Source organism: Leptosomus discolor, chromosome 1, assembly GCF_034619465.1.
Source record: "Leptosomus discolor isolate bLepDis1 chromosome 1, bLepDis1.hap2, whole genome shotgun sequence".
NCBI lineage: Eukaryota > Metazoa > Chordata > Aves > Leptosomiformes > Leptosomidae > Leptosomus > Leptosomus discolor.
In genome coordinates this window covers 119732502-119752910 of record NC_141391.1, presented here as the reverse complement: position 1 = coordinate 119752910, position 20409 = coordinate 119732502, and the positions used below count along the sequence as shown (strand labels likewise).

At 41.8% G+C, this 20409-nt stretch overlaps 1 protein-coding gene across 1 annotated transcript in view; it reads right to left on the bottom strand.

Annotated features, from left to right (window-relative positions):
• The window catches only part of PROS1 (protein S), a 32927-nt gene extending 15010 nt beyond the window's left edge, over positions 1-17917 (bottom strand). The window contains exons 1-7 of the mRNA XM_086463327.1: positions 17839-17917; positions 13027-13184; positions 11938-11962; positions 11520-11606; positions 7726-7848; positions 7444-7566; positions 5421-5546 (exon numbers count right to left, since the gene is read on the bottom strand). Coding sequence (XP_086319453.1) covers positions 5421-5546; positions 7444-7566; positions 7726-7848; positions 11520-11606; positions 11938-11962; positions 13027-13184; positions 17839-17917 — 721 coding nt within the window. The remainder of the gene's footprint in view (positions 1-5420; positions 5547-7443; positions 7567-7725; positions 7849-11519; positions 11607-11937; positions 11963-13026; positions 13185-17838) is intronic.
• Between the last annotated feature and the right edge of the window lie 2492 nt (positions 17918-20409).

Here is a 20409-nt window from a genome sequence, read left to right as displayed (position 1 = left end):
GGCTGTGTAAATTGAAGGATTCAAATAGTCTTCTGGTGTTTGCATAATTTGTACCTCCTTCCGTTCATCTACCATTCTACCCTCTGGCCTTCAGAAGCTGGATGGCTCACTTTGATGTTCACTCTTTGTGGGAACTACAGAGGACTCTTCTGAGTCACTTGTATTAGCTCCAAAATGACCTCTGCTCTGCCAATCTGAGAACCATCTCCTGCTGTGTGGCAGACTAATGGAATCCAACAGTGAGGTCTTCCTCCTCCCCCTCTTTTTGGAAAGAGTTCCAATGCCATTTTGAACCAGCTTAAGAATGATTGCACTGCATGCTAGAAGCCTATCAAGTGTCTTGGGCATTGTACTAAAAGACATAGGTTGCAATACATAAATCTGTAGCATATTCAAGCTGTGCATAATTCAACGTGGCGTTAGCTCTCTACAGCCAGCTCCACCACCTCCTTGCTTCCATTTCACCAGAAGAGCACTCTTCCCTGGAAGGGGGTGAAGGATAGGAAAAGAAACAAGGTTCTTAATGGGAGTTCTCTGCCTTACTATTGTGGTACTTCTATAAACAGTGAGTTCAAACCAACTGCTCCGCACATGGTTCCACTGCCTGTCCTGGGAGGGTTCTCTGAGGAGACAATGGGTTATAAAGGCACATGGAAGACCTCAAGTCTTTGACCAGCAGGCATTATCAGCATGTTTTCCTGTTCTGGGGAAAGGTTTGATACATATTTGAAGACAGTTCTTCAAATATAAGCAGAGAGTTGATGACTGTGGCTTTTTGGCTTGTTCAGGGTCTAACTGGTCTTAGGTTCATAACTGCAGAAAAAGTTATATAGGAGATTCTTCTGCTTCTCGGCTCCTTGAAAAGCTTCATCTATCCAAAATGTCAGCTAAGTGAGTAAAAACGAATTTTTAATATAGAAATACAGTACTGGATATTTCTTCAAGTTGATCTGACATTTCACAGATGTTTCCTGTGTTGCATCCTCATAACTTGAATTAGTTTTAAATAGCAAGCATACAAATTGAATTGTGACTATGTCTGAAATTAGAGTCCCTTCAGAGGGAACGTTTGTGTGTTAAGAGTTTTATGTTTGCTGAGATTTGAGAAAGCTGTCCTATGAAAAAATGCCACTCTGCATGTATATATGTATGCACACACGTGCAGACTCCTGCAACTGTAAATTACCAACCCTCTACTCATGGTTTAATTTCTATTTCATTCATTTTGGCCTCTGTCACCTGTAGTACTTAGCGGAGTAAGATACAAGGGTGGGTTGCAGCACCTGAGCATTTATTTTTGAGTCTTATTCAAACTTCTTTCCACGTGCTTTGCAGATAATGCTCACACAATAGTTAGACGGCAGGATTTGGTCAGTTGTTAAGAAATATTTTGCTGATGCATATCTGCAACTGATTGATCCCTTCGCTTCCTCCAGCTACAACTAGACTCCTTCTTACTCTTTTGTCTGGCATGTGCACTTCTTTCCCTTTAGAAATCATTAAACTGTTTATGGTCTTGACAGAGGTTGCCTAACTCAGTAGACTGCAAGCTCAGCTTGGTGAAATGGGTTCTGCTGTGAAAGTCACTTCCTAGTAATTTCTGGTGACTGACAATCTGATGTCTATTTAAAACTAGGACTACAAGATGTGTTACTACGTGAAGCTGCTTTTGTCACTGTTGTTTTTGCATCCTAGCTAACACGCAAGTGAGGCAATGACAAAATCCAAAACCTTGTCTACTGCGTAATGGGCGAAGGGAACACTTTCTGTGTCCTTTCCTATCCTGCCTGTTTTGGGGGGGAAAAAAAAAATTCTTTCTAGTTATGATCACTTTGGGATCTGAAAAGGCCAAGAAATCCACCTAGGCCTAAGCACACAGACAGAAGGAAAAACAAAACCAAAAAAAACCCCACCAAAACAAAATCCAAACCATACAGCCTGCTTCACTGTGGAGATATAAAAGGAAATAAAAAATTTAAGACCTCCCAAGTGGAATTGTAGTAGGGAGACTCTCAGAAGCACCTCTCTTCCCACACCCTTCCCAGAGAAGCATGACTCTGTATAGACACTTAGGAGGCATTGTCTCTGTGAAAGATCCTGTACCCCTTCCAGTACTTGAACACCCAGCAGTAAAAAAGTAAAACTACAAGCACTGCTTAACCAGTAGCACTAGAGTAAATCTCAGTGCTGAACTCTCTGAAAGCAGCAATTAATTTTGAGCATGTTCCTCAGGCCCAGGGCCTGTAAACAAACAAAGACTTATGAAGTTATTATGAAAGCTTATCACACAATTTGACAGATGAATATCTATCATTAAACCAATTACTTGGAGACGTGCACCAGTCTGTGTGTGTGTAAATTTCCATTACCCTAAATGAACCTACTGCTCAAGGGTAATGTCTCCCTCCACAGTGTACTATAGCAGTAGAGGGACAGGCAAGATTCTTGGATAGGTATGAAGTCTCCTTCCTCAGCAGATGTTCTGGAAGCCCTGGTCAGTCCAAATGGCAGGATCTTCCCTTGCGAAGATAACTGTCCTGCTACAGAAATGCTGACATGCACAGGCTGGAAGGCACCTATTATTTTTTTTTTTTGAGGTTTGTTTTAATCACTTATGCTGTAACTGTCCTGCTTTTTTTTTTCTTCCAAGTTGTAGTCAGCATCTTTGCATGTTTGTTTGAGCTGTTTCAAGGCTTCCCACAGATCCGTCCAAATGTCAGTCCCACATCATAAAAGAGTCAGCAGAAGCTATTTGCACAAACCCACGAAGCTGAGCAGCATTCTGGGTTTACATAGCTGTTTTTACTGGAAGGCTAAAATAGCTTGCTTTGGATAAGTTGCTAAGCTATGATAAAATCAGCTACAAAGGAGCTGCTCCCTTCTAGGATGTGGTATGCCACACTACATAATCCTAGGGAAATATGGTGATTTTCCCAGAGCATGGAATTGGGTAGGCAGGGTTTTGTGTGTGTTAAACAATTCATGGGGTAAGGGGAAACCCTGAATCCTTGCTGCAAATTTTCAGACTATGTGCTAGGGGAGGGACTAATACCTGAAATACAGACATACTCGGTGCTGTTTGATTAACTGGTTTGGTCACTTGTTTAAGAGAAGTTCCCCCTTCAGAGAAGGAAGAATAATACAGGGAAAGACATGCCAAAACTTAGGTCATTCTTTAAAATATGGGTTCAGCTTGTTTTGTCTCCTTGATACAGACTGCAAGACAGACCCCTCCAGCACAATAAGCATACTTACTCATTCCACTACACCGTTTTTGGCAAGGTGATTGAAATTGCAAAGGTGGTGAGAAGAGGATAATCAAATTCTGTTTCTAAAACTGTACAGTTTCTATGAAACAAAGACTGGACTGTACAGATAGCTTCCACTGATGGTGTCTCCTAAAAGGCAGGGATGAAGAACTGTAGCAACATTCTCCTAGGAATGGGTGAGGGAAAAAAACCCCAAACCCTCTTCTATTCCACTCTAATTGTATCTGTCATCATAGAGATAGTTGTGCCTAAATGTATCTAAATTTGATTTTTCTAATAGCATAATTGAATTTGGTCACCTACATGCAATAAGACAATGAAAAGCTAATGTCATTTAGTATTTCTGTAAGGCTACATTCCTGTCAGCCTGCACAATCCTGTCCTTAGACAGGATTTGGTGTCTCATTTAATATGGTTACAACAAGGTCAGGAAGCTTAGCAGCATAATCCTCCTTCTAGGAGGTAAGACTTTGCTCGTTTTAATGTCCTCATCTTGCAACCTTGTGGAATCCATGTTTCATAAGAAAAACAACACTTAAATTCAATTTGATGCAACACATGCATCTACAGAAAGTACTAAGAGGAGCAAGAATTAGATTAATTAGTGTAAAGTTTTTCCCATTTCAGCAGGGACATAAAATTGTCAGTAACATTTTAATCTCATAGTAACTGGACAAAGAGCAGACATCTGAACATGTAATCATTATCACTGTGCAAAGCTTAGTCTCAAGAAAGCTGCATGAAAAGCCATGGAGCAAAAGATTCATAGCCAGCAAGAAGCTACTTTTGTGCCCTTTTGAGCAACAACATAAAGGCAGCATTTAAAATTAAAATGAGTCAGTGATGCATTTTTCTTAAACTGACAATGCAGAAAAATCCTCTTCATAGTAAAACTCTAAGAGTTTATAAACCTTTCTACAACTGAAATTTAATTTCAGGTGTGTGTATTAAATAGAAATTTCAACAACTAGAAAGAAATAAAATACATTCTAGGACAATTATGCAAATACTTTCAATACATGAAAAAGTTATTTTATGTTGGTCTGTGCATAAATGGCTTCTTGCTGCTTTACTGCTAGCTATCAGTGCTTTTCAGGTTTGCTGTAATTGTAACAGAACTTCGTTTTGAAATTCATTATTCCAGATTTTAATTTCAGAAAAGAATATTCCTGAGGAAAGATTCTTTTGGCGCAGCTCCTTTTTTCATATCTCCCTTTCTGGATATTTAAGAACATTTTTACATTAAAAGTGGCATCTTTATAATAAATCTTTTATACAACTGCCAGGCTGTCATTTCCAGCCTAGAATGGAAATCAGTTCATTCTAATGCTGTTATTTTCTAGAGTAACTGAATTCCCCAAGGAAGGATTAGATGAATGTTATTTTAAATGGAATTCAAGGACCCCAGCGAAAAGTGCTTTCTAATATCTGAGATTTAAGGACATATAAAGGGCAGAGACTGTGCCCCTGGCCATGAGGGTTACTAAGCACCTAAACAGCTTATCAGATGGTTAAAGACAACCTTTTTAGGTTTTTGAGACAACTTGATTAAGCACAGTTTTAATTTCTGGCAACTTATCTCTTTACGTATCTTCCTGTCTTGCACAGTTTGGAGTTGCCAAATAACTACTTTTAATTGTGTTTGCTATACCTTGTATTGAGTCAGGGACATATATTAGACTGATTGACATCAAATACTCCATCCTTATACCTAGCAGTAATGATGCTTAAAAACAACGTACAAGACACTCCAGTAATGTCCAGATAGATCCTCAACGCGCTGCTCCAAGTTATCTGAAAGAAACATGCTAGATGGTTTGAGAGCTTGCATAGAAAGTCCTCCCTACAGTGGGACAGGAGAGCTCCCATGAACTGAGAAAGTTATCTGGCATACACCAGAACATGGGAGCCACAAAACCCTCCAACGTCTGGGAGTAAGTCATTGCGATTGTGTACACTACATGTAATATTGTCTGACTGAACCTCTGAAAGAACAAAATATTGAGTCACACTGTAATAAACAATATGAAGATTAATAAATACACTGCTAGATGAGATGCTGGAGTTTGGTATAGTAGTGGATTCAAATTAAAAAAAAATAGGAAGATAAAAGAAAGAGAAAAGGGGGGGCGGGGGGGGAAAAGACCTTACCTTCACAGTTCTTGGAAGTTGAATTATATGTGTAGCCTTTTGCACATTCACATTCATATTTCCCCAGAGTATTTTTACAGACAGCTGTCCCACAGATGTTTGGATGTAACACACATTCATTTATATCTAGAAACACAAACAAGTTCTTTAAAACAAGTCACTCTCTCATATACTGTTTTTTCCTAACCCAGTCCAAAACTGTGCAAATGGACTGAGGCTGGCAAACTGGCTCTTTCTTGCTAGGTCTACCATGCTTTCATAGCAGACTATAGCTACAGCCATAAAGATTTCCAGAGGTCTCTAAAAGGAACTTCTGCACGCCCTCAGTGAAAAACAAACTCTCTGCCTGCCTACCTTACTCATTCTCTCATGTGTTCTGTGGGTAACAGGAAAAGGGATGCATGTCCAGGAAGGCAGAGAGAGAAAAACAGTCTGCAGATTTCCTATAAACTAAACCAGACTGAATAATACAATCCTATCCTAGAAAAAGATATCAAGAAAGACAAGAGATAATCATATCAGAGTTTCTTACATGCTATAATCAATTCATGTCACAATTGTCTTTTAATTGGCTATGCTGACAGGTGTTCAAGTCCCTCACTGTCTCTCCATCCCTCAAACCATTTTAGTGCCTGTCTTCTGTGTTGTTTCCAATTTTTCAATGTCATTTTCAAAATGCAAATGTCACAACTAGATGCAGCATTATAGTATCAATCTTACTAAACGCCTTGTAGACAGAAAAATATCAGAGCCCTGGTAGTACTTCAGTTCCCACTTGCATGTGCAGGGATCATTCTAGTTTTCTCTGTGGTTTTGTAGTAGCTGCGGAAATGGTGCTGCACAGGAAGAACAGATTCTGCCACTGGCTTGCTAGGACTCCGAAAGCATTTTTAAGTCAAAGCTGTCCCGAATTCAGCCTACTTTTCTACAGTTACTGTGTGTACTCCAAATTCCTAGGTGTAATTTTGTAGCTGGATGTAATGAAACACTCAAATCCAGTTTATGAAATCATCAAATTAGTACTCCAGGTACTAAGGTACGTTAGTGTATTTCTATCTTTTTTTTTTTTTTTTAACCAACTTCTACAGTATCTTTCCAAGAATTAGAGATTCTAACCAATCTATCTGCTTGCCCTTTTTGACAAACAGCAATCTTCTGTTCTTCTGGAATTTCTCTGGAAATTATCTGTTCACAAAAATATATAGACTAAACGAAGTGACAGTGGGAGATGGCCCTCAAGTCTGGCCTCTTAAATTATTAGACATTATCCAAAACTGTTGTCATAGTTCGTCAATAAAATGACATTAAAAAGGAATTAAGTTGTATTTTTTTTTCTAACTATGCAGTAAGAATTGCTAATTATGTCAATACATAGTCTTTATCTGGAACGGAATGAAGGTCATGGCCAGTAATAAGAGACACAAGCACGTACAGAAAACAATTATGCTGGGTGAATAAAAGACAAACCTTTCTCTCCATTAAGAGCATTTTCAGATTCATTAATAGTTTCTTCTCCAATGAACTTCAAACTCTCCAAAGAGCAGCATCACTAATTAGGAGTGATTCAGCCTAAACCAGCGTTTATCAGACAGGATTTCCATGGTAACAATATCAGCTGGTCACACCACTCTAGATTCTTGTTTCAGTACGGTTAAAGGGTATGTGAAACTGGTTAGTGACCCAAACAAGTTTTATGGAGCTCTAGTAATGAAGCAGAATCTAATCTGTAGCCTTTCTCTTTTTAATTCTTCTTTTTATTTTTTTTCTTTTTCTGAATTGGTTTAAATCCACTTCAGTTACTTCATCTGGTTCACTATATGGTTGTCCAAATGCTTGCAGTGGCGTAACGCTGCAGGTGGAATGAGTAGCCGAGTTGAAGCAGGACTGCACCTTTCAGAGGCAATGCAAGCTTCTGCTGACTTAAGAGCATTTATGGAACTACTGGGCTAAATTCTATCCTCTTTCTAGTAAACAGGAAATGTACTGTCCTGTAATGATGCTCTCCTTAAATCTCACTTCTTACCTCCACAATCCCGTTTATTTGAATGCATGAAGTAGCCATCTTCACATAAACAACGGTAGCTTCCAGCTAAATTAGAACAGCGTTGGCTACAACCTCCATTTAAGTCTTCACATTCATTTATGTCTAGAAAGAAAACAAAATAAAAATCTCTACTGAGGGGAAGGCACTCCTTGACCAACTGTGTGGGAGTAGGTATACTTAAAGGTCTGATACTATTCAATAATAGTAGAACTGTAATTGTGTTCCTGAGAACTATGATCATAGTGAGATTAGAGACTGTACCTTCTTCACATTTCTCTCCTTGCCATCCTGGTTTACAGACACATGTATATTTGGCTTGTCCGTCTATGCAATCCTTATATCCATCTTTATGGCATGGCAGAGGGCTACACTGGTTTGAAATTTCTGTGGGACGGAAAACATTGGAAAAACACTTGTTATTTGGGGTTATTTTTCCTCAAGGATCAGTTTAGTCTTTCTTCTCCTCTTCCCACAGGTGCCTTTCACAAAATAGGAAAGGGCTTGATGCATAACACCAAGTACCCATACAACCATCTTGCTACTAATTCTGTCAGCAAGAATTTGCAAGTAACTGAGAAATACAAAGCCACCAGAACTTTTTCTTTGTCAGACAGAAAACAACCAGAAAACAAATGACTCACTAAGCCATGTTAATCCCTGCAGGACGTGACCAAACACAGACTTGATACTATTTTCATTACATTTTAAGGACGTATTTCACTTTTTAAAGAACAGTGCTATGCCCCATCATATTACCACAAATTTCACTAGAAATACAAAAGTTTCAAAAATATCAAGAATTCAAGATTATGGAGATCAGTTTCTCTGGTCAAGGAGGGTCACATTTACAGAGAAACTAACACCTCAGGTTGCCTTGTCTGTTCAGGTGTTGTGGGTAGACTGGATATATCAGTGTCTAATACTGTCACCTTTTACAAATATTAACTTCAATGACAAACAAATATGCATTGTAAAGAGTGACTGAAGACTCTATACATGCTGGCAAATTCTCAGAAAGCAAGGCTCAAAATACATAGATTGGGACAGAAAACACAGAATACACTGCCTTTTTTCTCTAACCAAAATACATAAAGTTCTTCTAACTTTTCTCAACATTTTCACAATTTTACATCAGCGTACCACATAAGGCATCATCCTATTTGTGTCTCCTAAGTATGCTGGTAGCTCTTTGGATTATTTTTCTGCAGGCCTCCAAACATTACAAATACATTGCTTCCACTTTAAAGTTATGTTCTGTAAAGCTCTGTAATGTCATTCTGAGGCATGCTTTAAAAAAGCAGTGTCCTAAAAACCAGTTAGATAGCAGAATGAAATGAAGAAAGGATTTAGCAATGTTCAGATTCAAAAAAGTGGAATGAAAGGTGAATGTTCCAGAAGACCGAAACTTGCTACAATTCTGCATATAAGGCCTGACTGGATTTCTTAAATGTTTCTTACTTCACTCAAAAGAACTAAAAAACCTGAGCCCCACAGAATTATAAGTTTAGCGGTTCTGTGACTAAGAAAACATAACAACATTTGTGTTAGTATATTTGTCAATTAAATTTACTTCTATTAAATTCTGCTGCAAGTAAATCCAAAAGCCCAGAGGCTAACCAAGCTATAAAATTATAGAGCACCTCTATGTTTGGGTTTTTTTTTTATCTTTTTTGACTATTTACTGCTTTTGTAAGTCCAGGAACAAGTGTGCAAACTAAACTTGGTATAAGTAAAGCATTTTGTAAATGATAGATGTGGAAGGCACCCTCAGAGTGTGCAACTGGGGAACAAACTTGACTGTAAATGTTTCTGAGAAAAAGGCAGTGATGGCTTGTGAGAGTCTGAACTGAGAGAAGATGGATTAGGTTGGCAGTGTGAAATATGAATAAATGGAATGAGGTGAATTAGGGCTATAAAGGGCAAGAAAATTGAGGAAATCAATGAATGAAAAAAAGAGAACGGGTGAAATACACTAGAGGAAGAAGACAAGATAGGACGGATAGGATTGGATGGACAAAGAGGTTATGTCCACAAATGAATGATTAAGATGCCACCGCAGGAACTGTAATATAGCAGCCATTTGTTCCAAAAGTAGGCCTAGTGTCCCTCTTTTCCCAGTTTAGGGTGCCTTCTGACCTACCACCCAGCAATGCTTTTTGATAAACAATTGTGACAACGACCAAACGTTGTAAGATATACTCAGCCTGCAATAGAAACGGTAGGTGGCACGATATGTACTGTAGTACCTGTATCGTCTGTTGTCAGAGGCTTTGGTATCCATGAGATGTGTCATGGTGAGCTGCACAGATGTAAATGCAGGGATTTTTAAGTGATTATTTTCAAAAGAAATTAAGTATGCAGATTTATGGCATACAAATTTTTAGGGACTTAAAGATGCAGCTTAGATACCTGCTTGGGTTAGAAAAGTATGAAAAAGGGTCTTCTGTTCCTGTGAAAATTCTTGTTTTCCTTCCTCGATGGGGATTAAGAAGTCAATACATTCACAAATTTTTGTGTCTTTACAATGTGCATTAATTTGTGTTCTGAAATAAGTCATTTGGAAAACCTGAAAGCAATGAAATTATTTTTCAATTCGGTTTGCGTTCTTATTTTTATTCCTTGATTTTTTTTTTCCGCTTGAGATTAAAAATACTTACTCCATTATTATAACTCATAACTATTTAATTATTTCTCATTAAGAAAATTGGATTTTTCATTTTGACAATATCAAAACATTTTGGCTTGCAAGTTCAGAAAGACAAAACTTTTAAAATTAAAAATAAATTGTTGATATCAGTTTCATAAAATCTTTGTCTCAGTGAAAACACATTTTAAAAAAAATGTTACACAGTTTGAATGGGAATTTTCAATTCCACTTCCTCAGCAGTAGCTTTCTTCCAGAAATGTGCGTAAATTTCACTGAACATTTAAGCCTTAGAAACACTTGAAAATTTTACGCATACTCACTTTACTTCCCTTTTATCCTGGTAACTAACCAATAGTAACAGTTTATTTAATTTGATTTTATAATGTGAACCCAAATGGAGAAATACAATGACTATCAAGTAAACGAGTTGATTTCACTGGGTAGTACAGAAACAGTGCACATTCACCCAACTCTGCTAAATTCTTTCCTCCCAGGACCTCTAATGAGAGTGAGAAAGTGATATGAATGGGAGTACATTTTAGTTTGTGACAGCAGTCACATTGGCCAAGTGATCTGGAAAATAGGTTCATCCATGACGATGTGCAGTGTAATTAATAAGGACTTTTTTTGCCTTCCATTGCTTTCAATGACAAAAACAGTGTCAGATGGTTAAGGATAAGTATCTCTATTCAAATAAACTGAAAGCTTCTTTGATGTAACAGGGCTGCAAAGGTTTAAAAGGTTTAGAGAGATGTTTCAGCTCTGACAAGTAGGGAATATGGTAAAGATTGCTTCCTGTGAATTTACTAGAAAAAACAATTCACACTGGACTTATGAATTTACAGGCATAAAAATTAAAATATTTAAGCAACATCACAAGTTTCATGCTTTGTGACCTTCTTCTGTCTGGAGTCAATGTCTTCCAGCTAATATTTGAAGTTTTCAGCCGGTAACCTTACCCACTTCATGAAGGGCTACTCTGTAACTATGGGCCAAAGAGAGGTACAAAGGAGAATCAACCAGATGATCTCTTCCCTTGACTGACAGAATAGGACTTGCTAGATGCAGCGTCAGGCATAACTTAAACACAAGGCAGAGTACAGAGGACATGCTAGGGAACATTGGTGGGTTGGTGAGGGACACTTCTATGTTTCCGGAAAAATTCTGACTTCCATTTTACAGTTAATTATGTTTCTTTTCCAGCATGCTTTATAAAGCTAAAAACAGTCACACCGCTTGCTCTGAAAATGCTCCATCTCGCCTAATATTTTTTTGTCAATCTCTTGTTTTAGATTATTGAGTTTGCCTGAGTTAAATGGAGATTTGTCTCTTTTTCCACCTCTGTGAACTGTTTTCCAGCCACTTATGTATGCGTTCTTAGATCTGAGCATCTAACAGCAGCACTTACCTTTGACACAAGCCCTCAGGTCAGCTGGAGAATCTGGAGTAACTGCAGTAACCCTGAAAATCCCTGCTCGATGGGAGGCAAGGCAGTCTGCAAATACAAACCCACACAATCTGCTTGTGATACAAACACTCATTTATACTGAAATTACAAATGCTTATGCATGCCATCTTCAAAGAGACTGTTCTCACAGCTTGAATTAGGAAACTTGTCTGGGCATATTAAGGACAGCTGATCACAGACCAACCTTCTGAGTGCCTCTGCTCGGATCTAAGCACACAGAACTACCTAGGAGCTATTGTGCATCATAACCAGCATGGAAACCACTGAAGCACTATAGGCAGCATAACTAAACTAGTATTATCCAAATAAGACAACCAGTGAATGATGTACCAGAGTTGTTCACGTTTCTTGTACTTACTTAAATATTTGGGATAAAAGTACTCCTGCAGAAAGAAAGGAAAAATAGAGTAAGAAAAATTTAAGGTAGATAGAATTACAGCAAAATGTATCATTGAATACATTCTAAAATATATTGGTACTATAACTACAAAAGAAGCAAAAAAGAAAAAGTTGCTTTGACTTGTAGAATATAGATGAAGTTTTCTATATCACTGTTGTTTAGGCTAAGAGCAGATTATTTAACAAACACAAGACTCAGTGGAGAGATTAAGATACTGCACAGAACTGGACACTTTCAAAGTGAAGGCAATGAAAATTAATTTGGTGCCAAAATGACTTTGAAAATTGTCTCTTTAAATAGGAGGATCTTGCCCTTGTTATTGGATGCAGAGCAGCCTCCTTTATTTCGCTTTTTCACCGTAAAATATACAAAACCCCCTGGAATAAGTTGAACATCTCACATGTAATTCATTCCAAATAAAGTGAAAAGTGTTACTAAAACAGAAAATGTTAAAACCAACTGATATTGACTACTGAAACTATTTAAACTTAACAATCAGTATATCCACATACATGCAATGTTATCAAAGACTGAACATGGAACTAACATAGTTTGCAAAACAAGAATTAATTTTAACCACATGTGTTTTGTAATAAACCTTTTATAGTACAAAGCAGAATAAAATATACCCAATACTAAATAATGTGCAGTGGGAATGAACTGAGGAACAGAGTTCTCCCCTCTAGAAAAAAAGCTCACAGTAATATGTCCAATCCCATTATTAAAAGGGCTGCACTGCCATGCATCCTCTGTGTAAAATTTTAATTGAAGCTAACAGTTTCCCCATATGGAACGCTTGCAGACAACTGTGGTCTAAAACTGGTGATCTGTACTGGAAATTAAAATAATATCTATTCAACTATTCTCTTTGCTTAGAAAGTCTTCATTATTCATTGTGCAGCCTCTATACACAAAAGAATTTCAAACCAGTTCTTGGTCTGCGTGGTGGAGTTCTTTTATCTTTGCAGTGTGAATTGTATGTACTTCTATAGCATTCCCTCTGCAAAGAACTACTATCTACCTCATAGATATTCATCAGATACTTACAGTTTCAGGATTATTTTCAAAGATTTCCCTGGCTTCTTCCTTATTGCATAATTCTTCAATGCACTCTCTTTCTAGGTTTCCCTTCTTACTTTCTTCCATAAAAGAATTTGCTCGACGTTTCCTCACCAGGAACTGAGAGGCATACTGCTGGGATAAAACTTTGTAGAAACAAAGGATCTCTGTTGTTATTTTTTTATTTTTTAACAGCTGAAAACCACTGTAAGGACTGGACAAATATGAGAATATGACACAAAAATGCTTAGTCAGGAGTTGCTGTTTGCTATCATTGTGGAAAATGTGGGCAAGAAATTCTAGAATTCTGTTTTCTGTATGTGGGGTAGCTGTTTCTGACAAAAAAAAATTCCCAGTTCACCAAAAAAGTTTGTGCAGTGCTGTGCCTGAAGTATAATTTAAATGTCATATTCAGGACAAGATTCTTTTTTTAGCTACGAATATTATGAATTGAGATATATGACCAACAAGTGGAAAAAAACCCATGAAGCCTTTTATATTACCTGTTTCAGTGATTTAGGAGTGAATATTTTGATCTTATTTAATTTATGTGAGACCAAAAATGTGTCTTATAAAATCAGGCTACCTGTTATACGTTAACATAAATGTTACTTTATTTTTCAGAATTGTAAAGAACAAGACAAAGTAAAAGGTGAGAAAGATATCCTGAAAAATATCAAGGAAGACAACCTACAAACACACTCACATTTTACCAAGATAAAATACAATCCTAGCTAACTTTTATATTTCAGATCCATCATGTTATGTGTCATTATTTAATTTTCACATATCTTGATATTGTAATTTTATTGACTTTTACACAAACAGTGACCAAATAAGTTGACAAAACTATATTAGAAATGAAAGATGTCTGCTTCGATGTTCTTTGTAGAGCACACGATACTACAGGAACAGCAACTAAATTAAAGTGCCTCGTTAGTTTAATTTTTGGACATACCTTGCGATTAAGAGAAAAACGGATGGGCATAATTGGAAAAAGTCCAGCTGCTGGGGTTAAAGAGCATGGCTGACATATGTTAACTAGAGAGCACCACACTTCTATACCTGCCCTTCTTTTATTGCCCTTTGTACAACATAACCTCTCAGACAGCACAACTGTGTGAGGGTCACGACACTTGCAGCGCAAAACCAGATATGGTGTACACACATATTCATCACTAGTCTACAAAGAAGATTAATTCAAGCAGACATAGTCATTTTAGTACTGTTCATGAGCACGTAACACCTCAAACCCAGAGCACGTGCCAGCAGCCAAGCACCAGAGAACAGCCTCCCTCTGTCTGTGCACTAACAGGAAAGAAATAACTTAGGCCGCTTGTGAGAAAGAGCAGCTGCTAATGAGGCCCAGAACCTAAAGCGAGCATAGCTTTCAGGTGACAGATGTAACTAAAACCATACCATCCTAAACACGTTACTTAAAGGTCTCTATCAGGTGACAGGGAACACAACTGAAGCACTCTGAAGTGCTGTAAGATTGGATAATGACCTGAAGAAACCTTTCTGTTACAGCATCCTACATGTCCCTGATATGGGATAAGCTTATAACTCCAAACTGATCTATTTGCTTTCATTCTGGTAAGACTAATATTTCCGGTAAGGCAACAGGTAAGATTTCCTGAGCATAAGGTGGACATACTACAGCATATCTCCAAAGTTTTGAAGCACCCCTTTATCAAGGAAAGCAACCAGCAAGTTGCTTGGAAATGCAAGGAGGAGAAGTCAGCTTGTGCCCTTCCCCACTAATAAGCCTATAGGCAGGCAGCAGTCTGGTATTTGAGTATTCGTTTATTCTTATATATGTGTTGATCTACATGGTGGTCTTACTGAAGAATGGAAAGAACTCTAATGTAAAGACTGATGCTCACGGAAACTGCTCAGAGAAAGAAAAGTCTTATCTTACTTACTGGGCCTCCACTTCCAGAAATTCTTGGCACAAAAGAAACAATTCAAGCCTGCTTTCCACTTCTACTGTTAGCCACTTTCACAAACCTTCACGTATGCTGTAAGTCCATCTCAAGGGCTGTTAACAACGTATTTCAAGAGCCAGATTTGGATTCTCTGGTTGTTATGTACCATTTATACAGCAGTTAGGAGGAGCAATGAATTGAAAACTGCTGCAACTGTGGATCTCCTAGACATTTTCTCTCAATCCATGAGCCTACACTAACATATTGTCTGCTGGGAGACTGGCAAAAAGCACGTCGAGATGACAAGACAAGAAGGACCTTCTAAGAGCTCTTCTGAGCTCTAGCTGCATTGGAAAGCATACCCATAAAAACATCGGATAATTTATTTATCGCCAACTGTTGCTAGCAGTGTTATTTTAATTAACTTGGGTAAACGGCTGTATTTGTCATTACATAAAAGCAGACTAATAAGAAGGATGCAGAAAGTCCATCTGTTCTGAGGCAAAAGGAGTGACAACAAAATAGTAAAATTGTACACTGCACCTGCTGATTTTGTTTACATTGGAAATTTCTACCAGGCAAGCCTGCTGACATAGCTCTGAGGCAGAGGCTCTGTGGTGTAGATGAGGCCTCATTCACAGCTGATTTTAAACAATCTCGTTTTGACACAGTTCTTCAGTAAATAAAGCGCAAGAAAATTCCAAGTGCACGCAACATTGTCGAAGACATTACACCAGATATAACACTGCCTACCTCATGCTTTCAGTAAAGTGGGGTAATGGAAACAGGTCTTTTCCCCTACATCACAGCAGTTCAGCTCTCTCCTAAGCTGATTTCCTGACTTTTGAGTTTAAACAAAACATGTAACTTACCACAAATTCTGTATTTTTAGTGCAAATGTTTCAATTCCCAAGCCCAGAATTAGTGGTGTATTTATTCAACTGTTTTTTCCCTTACAAAGATTATGATAGGATCTTTATTTAAAAAAAAAAAAAAAAAAAAAAATCTCCTGACTGCTGCTGCTGCTGCTGCCCCTTTGATTACAGGAAACTCCAGCCCACTTCTGACCCTGCCAAACCAATAGTTAACCCTTCATAAACTCGGTGTGTTTTACTTGGTGATCACTGAAACCTTATGGAATTCAACAGCCTTATGCTTTCAATAGGTGGTGTACAGACACTGCGCAGTGACTATTTGTCAAGCACCTGTTTAGAAGTAATGCTACTGAAAAAGAAAAAATAATGGGGGGAGAGGATGAGATTCTGTGGTTCCTTACAGCTGTTTTGTAGTGCAGATGCAAGTATAAACCTGCCTTAAGTGGGCCAGTGACTTAGGGCTGCTTACGTAACAGCCCAGTTGTGGAAAGCAGTTGTAACCTACTAGTGCTCTCTCCCAGAAATTTGTAAGACCTGACAAACTGAATAAAAAGGACATGCGATGCCACTGTAGAAAGTGGTATCATCTTGTCTGTACAGCTGTTGTATCACAATCACCTCCGTAATTCCAGCAACTACGGTCCCAAAATGCTCATCAATGACGGAAGCTTTATGCAGCCAACAAAATAAAGCCAACCAACTGCTAATGTTTGCCTGTTCCTTCTCCATCTTATCCAAAACGTGTCCCTCACTGGATGTTGGCCCAAACGCATCTGCCAAAAGGCTATCAGAGAGGCAACTTTCCTTTGTGATTATTGAGTGGTACAAGCTGCATTATTAAGATGTTTTCTCTACCCCCCCCCCCCCATTTCAGAAATCCCTGGCAGTGTTCAGAGCCAGGCATAGGAAAACAGACTGCATCGACCATAGAAATTTTGCATGAGTAGGACACCTTCCAATTTCCTACTATTCATAAAAGATAAAACTGACAAGGTGTGCAGTGGGAAGATAAATGGAACAGAAAATGTGATGAAAACAGGAGAAAAGAACATTACAAAATATTTATTAGAACATTTATTTTTTAGGACTTGTTCAAAAATAAGTTATAAAATGAACTTTCATCTTTCCACACCATTCCCTTCATAGTCAGAATCCCTAGGATTCAAACAGAAGTCTGAATAGTAAACATTGGGGGTGTTTTCTGCCTGTTTAATCATTACTAAAAGACGTCAGAAACAGGCTCACTTTGAGCTGCAGTTCTGCTTGTTCCAGATGCATATTCTTTTACTACCGAGCTCAAAGGGTTCCGTGTCAAAGGCATAGGCTTTTTTCTAATTATTTTTTATATATAGAGATTTTTTTTTTCATCTATATGTGAAAGTGAGTGGTTCTTATCTAGGCTGGTAGGTCTGAACTTATCAAGCGAGTCAGGGCCGCTTGCCTGGACTCCACAATAATGCCACTCTCCCGAGACCACGATCTACCGTGTATTTTTCTTGTAAGCGAATGAAGCGCTACTGGAAGGCACCCCTTCCCCTGAGCTCCAGCGCTGCATTTCGGCCGCAGACGGCTTCCGAGCCGTCACCAGCCCCGAGTCACAGCCCAGCTGCCCCAGCAGCACCCGCTGGCTTCCAGGAAGCAGCCAAAACCGACGGGATCAAGGCGCTCCACCAACGCGGTGGCTCTGTGGCACCTATGCGGGAAGGGAGGACGCGATGCACCGGACCGGTGGGGAGGCCCGCCCCCACCGCACCGCTCCGGGCCGCCGCTCGCCTGTGCGCTGAGGCGGCCGAGGCGGCACCCTGTCCCCACGCCCACGGGGAACGGCGCCGGCCACCAGGCGCGCAGCTTGCCGCTGGACCCCCGCCGCCGGCCCCCCGGCGCTGAGGGACGGGCGCCTGTGAGGGCGAGGGGCGCTAACGCACACTGCCCGCCCGGCCCGGCCCCGCAAGCCTGCCCCCCGCGCCCCCCATCCCTCCCGGCCTTGCCTCACTCACAGGTCGCGGCCTCCGCCAGGGCGATGGCCACCGCCAGACCCGCCAGCAGCGGGAGGCACCGCCTGCCCCGCGGCCTCATGGCTACCGGAGGGGGGGGCGGCCGAGACCGCGCACGGCGCCCTGACTGCGCGGCTACACCTCTGCACGGCGGCCGGGGCCGGGCGAGCCTCTGGGGGCGGGAGGGAGGGGCAGCGGGGGGGAGGGGGGGGGGGGGGGGAGGCTGGGCCGTGTCCGAGCAGCGTTGCCCTGCGGGAGCGTCAACAGGGCGCCGGGGGCAGCGCCGCGGGGACGGGGGCGGTTTGCGCCTGACCCGCCGAGGGGCGGCGGCTGCCGGGAACGCGAGGGCCCGCAAGCATCCTCCCCGGGAGCGGCTCCCGGCGCGGCGGACGGGCAGGCGGGCACACCCCGAGGAGGGCCCCGCGCCGGCGGGGGAGGGCACGGCTGTCAGGTCGCGCCGCCGCCAGGCGCGCGCGCGCGCGCACAACTGTTTACTTTCGGGCGGGGGGCACCGGGGGGGCGAGTGTTCTGTCCTCGCCGCCTTACAGCTGATTGGCTGATCTCCCGCGGCCGCCGAGGAAGCCGCCCGCTCCTATTGGTTAGCCGCGGCCCTGCCTCTCCGCCCGATCGTTGGCTGCCTTCGACTTCCTCTGCTGCCGACAAGTTTGGCCCTTCCCGCGTGCCGTTGGCGGTAACCAGGGTTACCGGCCTGGTTACGCGTCCCCACTACCTCGGAGATCTCGGTTTCGACCAGTGAGCGGCTTCGCGTGAGCGGGGTACCGAGCACGTGACCCCGGAGCTGCCGCGTCGGTCCCAGCGCGTCGGAGCGGAGCGCCGCCGCTGCCTTCCCCCTCCCCACGTTCGGCTGCGGCCTCTCGCCGCCCGGGCCAACGCCAGTCCCGCTGGCCACCGCCGCGGCGGGGACGAGCTGGGCGGCGCGGAGCGGAGCCCCCTGGGGCGCGGGCAGGCAGCGCGAAGCCGTTAGCGCTCGCGCTGCGCGGCCTCGCGCCTCCGCTGAGCGACCGGTAAGTACCGCCGGGCGGGGGCGGGGGGTGCGCAGGCAGCGGTGGCGGCGGCGGCCCCCGGGGTGGCTGGTGCGGGGCGGCTGGTGGCACGGCTCGTCCCCTGCCCGGTTCCGCCGGGGCCTGCCTTTCCAGCAGCAGCGGGCTGGCGGCGGCGCCGCGGGAGGGAGGCGAGCCTGCAGGTTGGGGGCGGTCTTCCTCCGGTGCTTGCGCCGCCGGGGAGGGCCCGGGGTAAGCCTGCTCTCGGTGGGGCTGGGGTATCTCCCGGGCGGGCTGCCGGGTGGGGTCGCCCCGGTGGAGGGGTCGCCCCGGCAGGGTCGGGCCGAGCGTCCTGCTCGTCTCCTGGCCGGCGGAGCGCCGGGCGAGTTTCTTCCAGGTCAGCTCCAGCCTCGCCATAGGAAACGCTTCAGTGTGTGTCTGCGGTGGCAGCCTCGGGCTGTGGTTGTTTGGCAGTCTGCGCCTAAGTCTTTAAGGAACAGCGAGCTGATTTTCTCTGAAGTGTTGATTTTATAAAACAAAAAATATACTCCCACAGTGGCAGAGACAAGCAAAGAAATATGCCTGGCCCAAAGTCTGGATTTTAGGGCTGCTTCTTTTTTGGAAGGGTGGGAACGTGGCTGGAAAGTGCAGCAAGTCACTTGAACTGCTAGTCTTTTAGTAACTTTTCTTTATAGAAGAGCTGATGGTCCTAGAGCTATTTCTCACAAACACTTGTATGCTTCAGTCTTTCAAGGCATTACAGTTCTCGCTTGCACTTCTTGCACCTGTCAACTACACTGCAATTTTGGCAGAGAGGATGGTGTTCAGATTTTTGCTGAATATGCCTTCTTCACTGCTCAATCACTTGGTTTGCTGTTCAAAATATAACACAATACATCTATGTTCTTAAAACTTAAATAAGTCAGGCAAGGAACATCACAGTAGAAAGTTAAATAATTAAACTTTATGAGGAGGCTCAGCTTTAAACGGTTTAACTATGCTTTAAAGAAAGTGAGAGCTTGATATGACTGAAAAAATTCTGTATCATAAAAGCCTCTACCAAAGGCAGGACATTTAATGTAAACTGACAGTGACATGTGTAAAAGGTACTCATTTTGCACTTTGATGTGAAAGTAGATAAACTTACTCATCAGGTGACTTTGGATGTTGGGCTTGCTGGTACCCAGTACTTTGGATCATGTAACATAGGGGCTGCTAAGTAGCTCTTGATCTTAATCTAAAGTTATAAGAGTTAATACAGTTATCTGTCACATCATTCTTAGTCTCTGTAGTATACTTTTTCCCTTCTCTTACCTAAAAATGGGATCTTTAACATTCTTAGTCCTTGACACTTGTGCTGACCTGCTACCTAAGGGGTACACTGGCTTAACTACACAGTTTTACATGTTGCTGAGCTTGTGGGCGTGTTGGTTTTGCTTCGCCTCAACAAGCATAAAGTGTTGAAGCTGACAGATGTGATATCTCGAACACCTTCTGAATGTTGTTAACGTAACATATGAAATGCAGGTAGTAAGTTACAAATTTCAGAGATCAAGTCTCCAAAATAGCATAT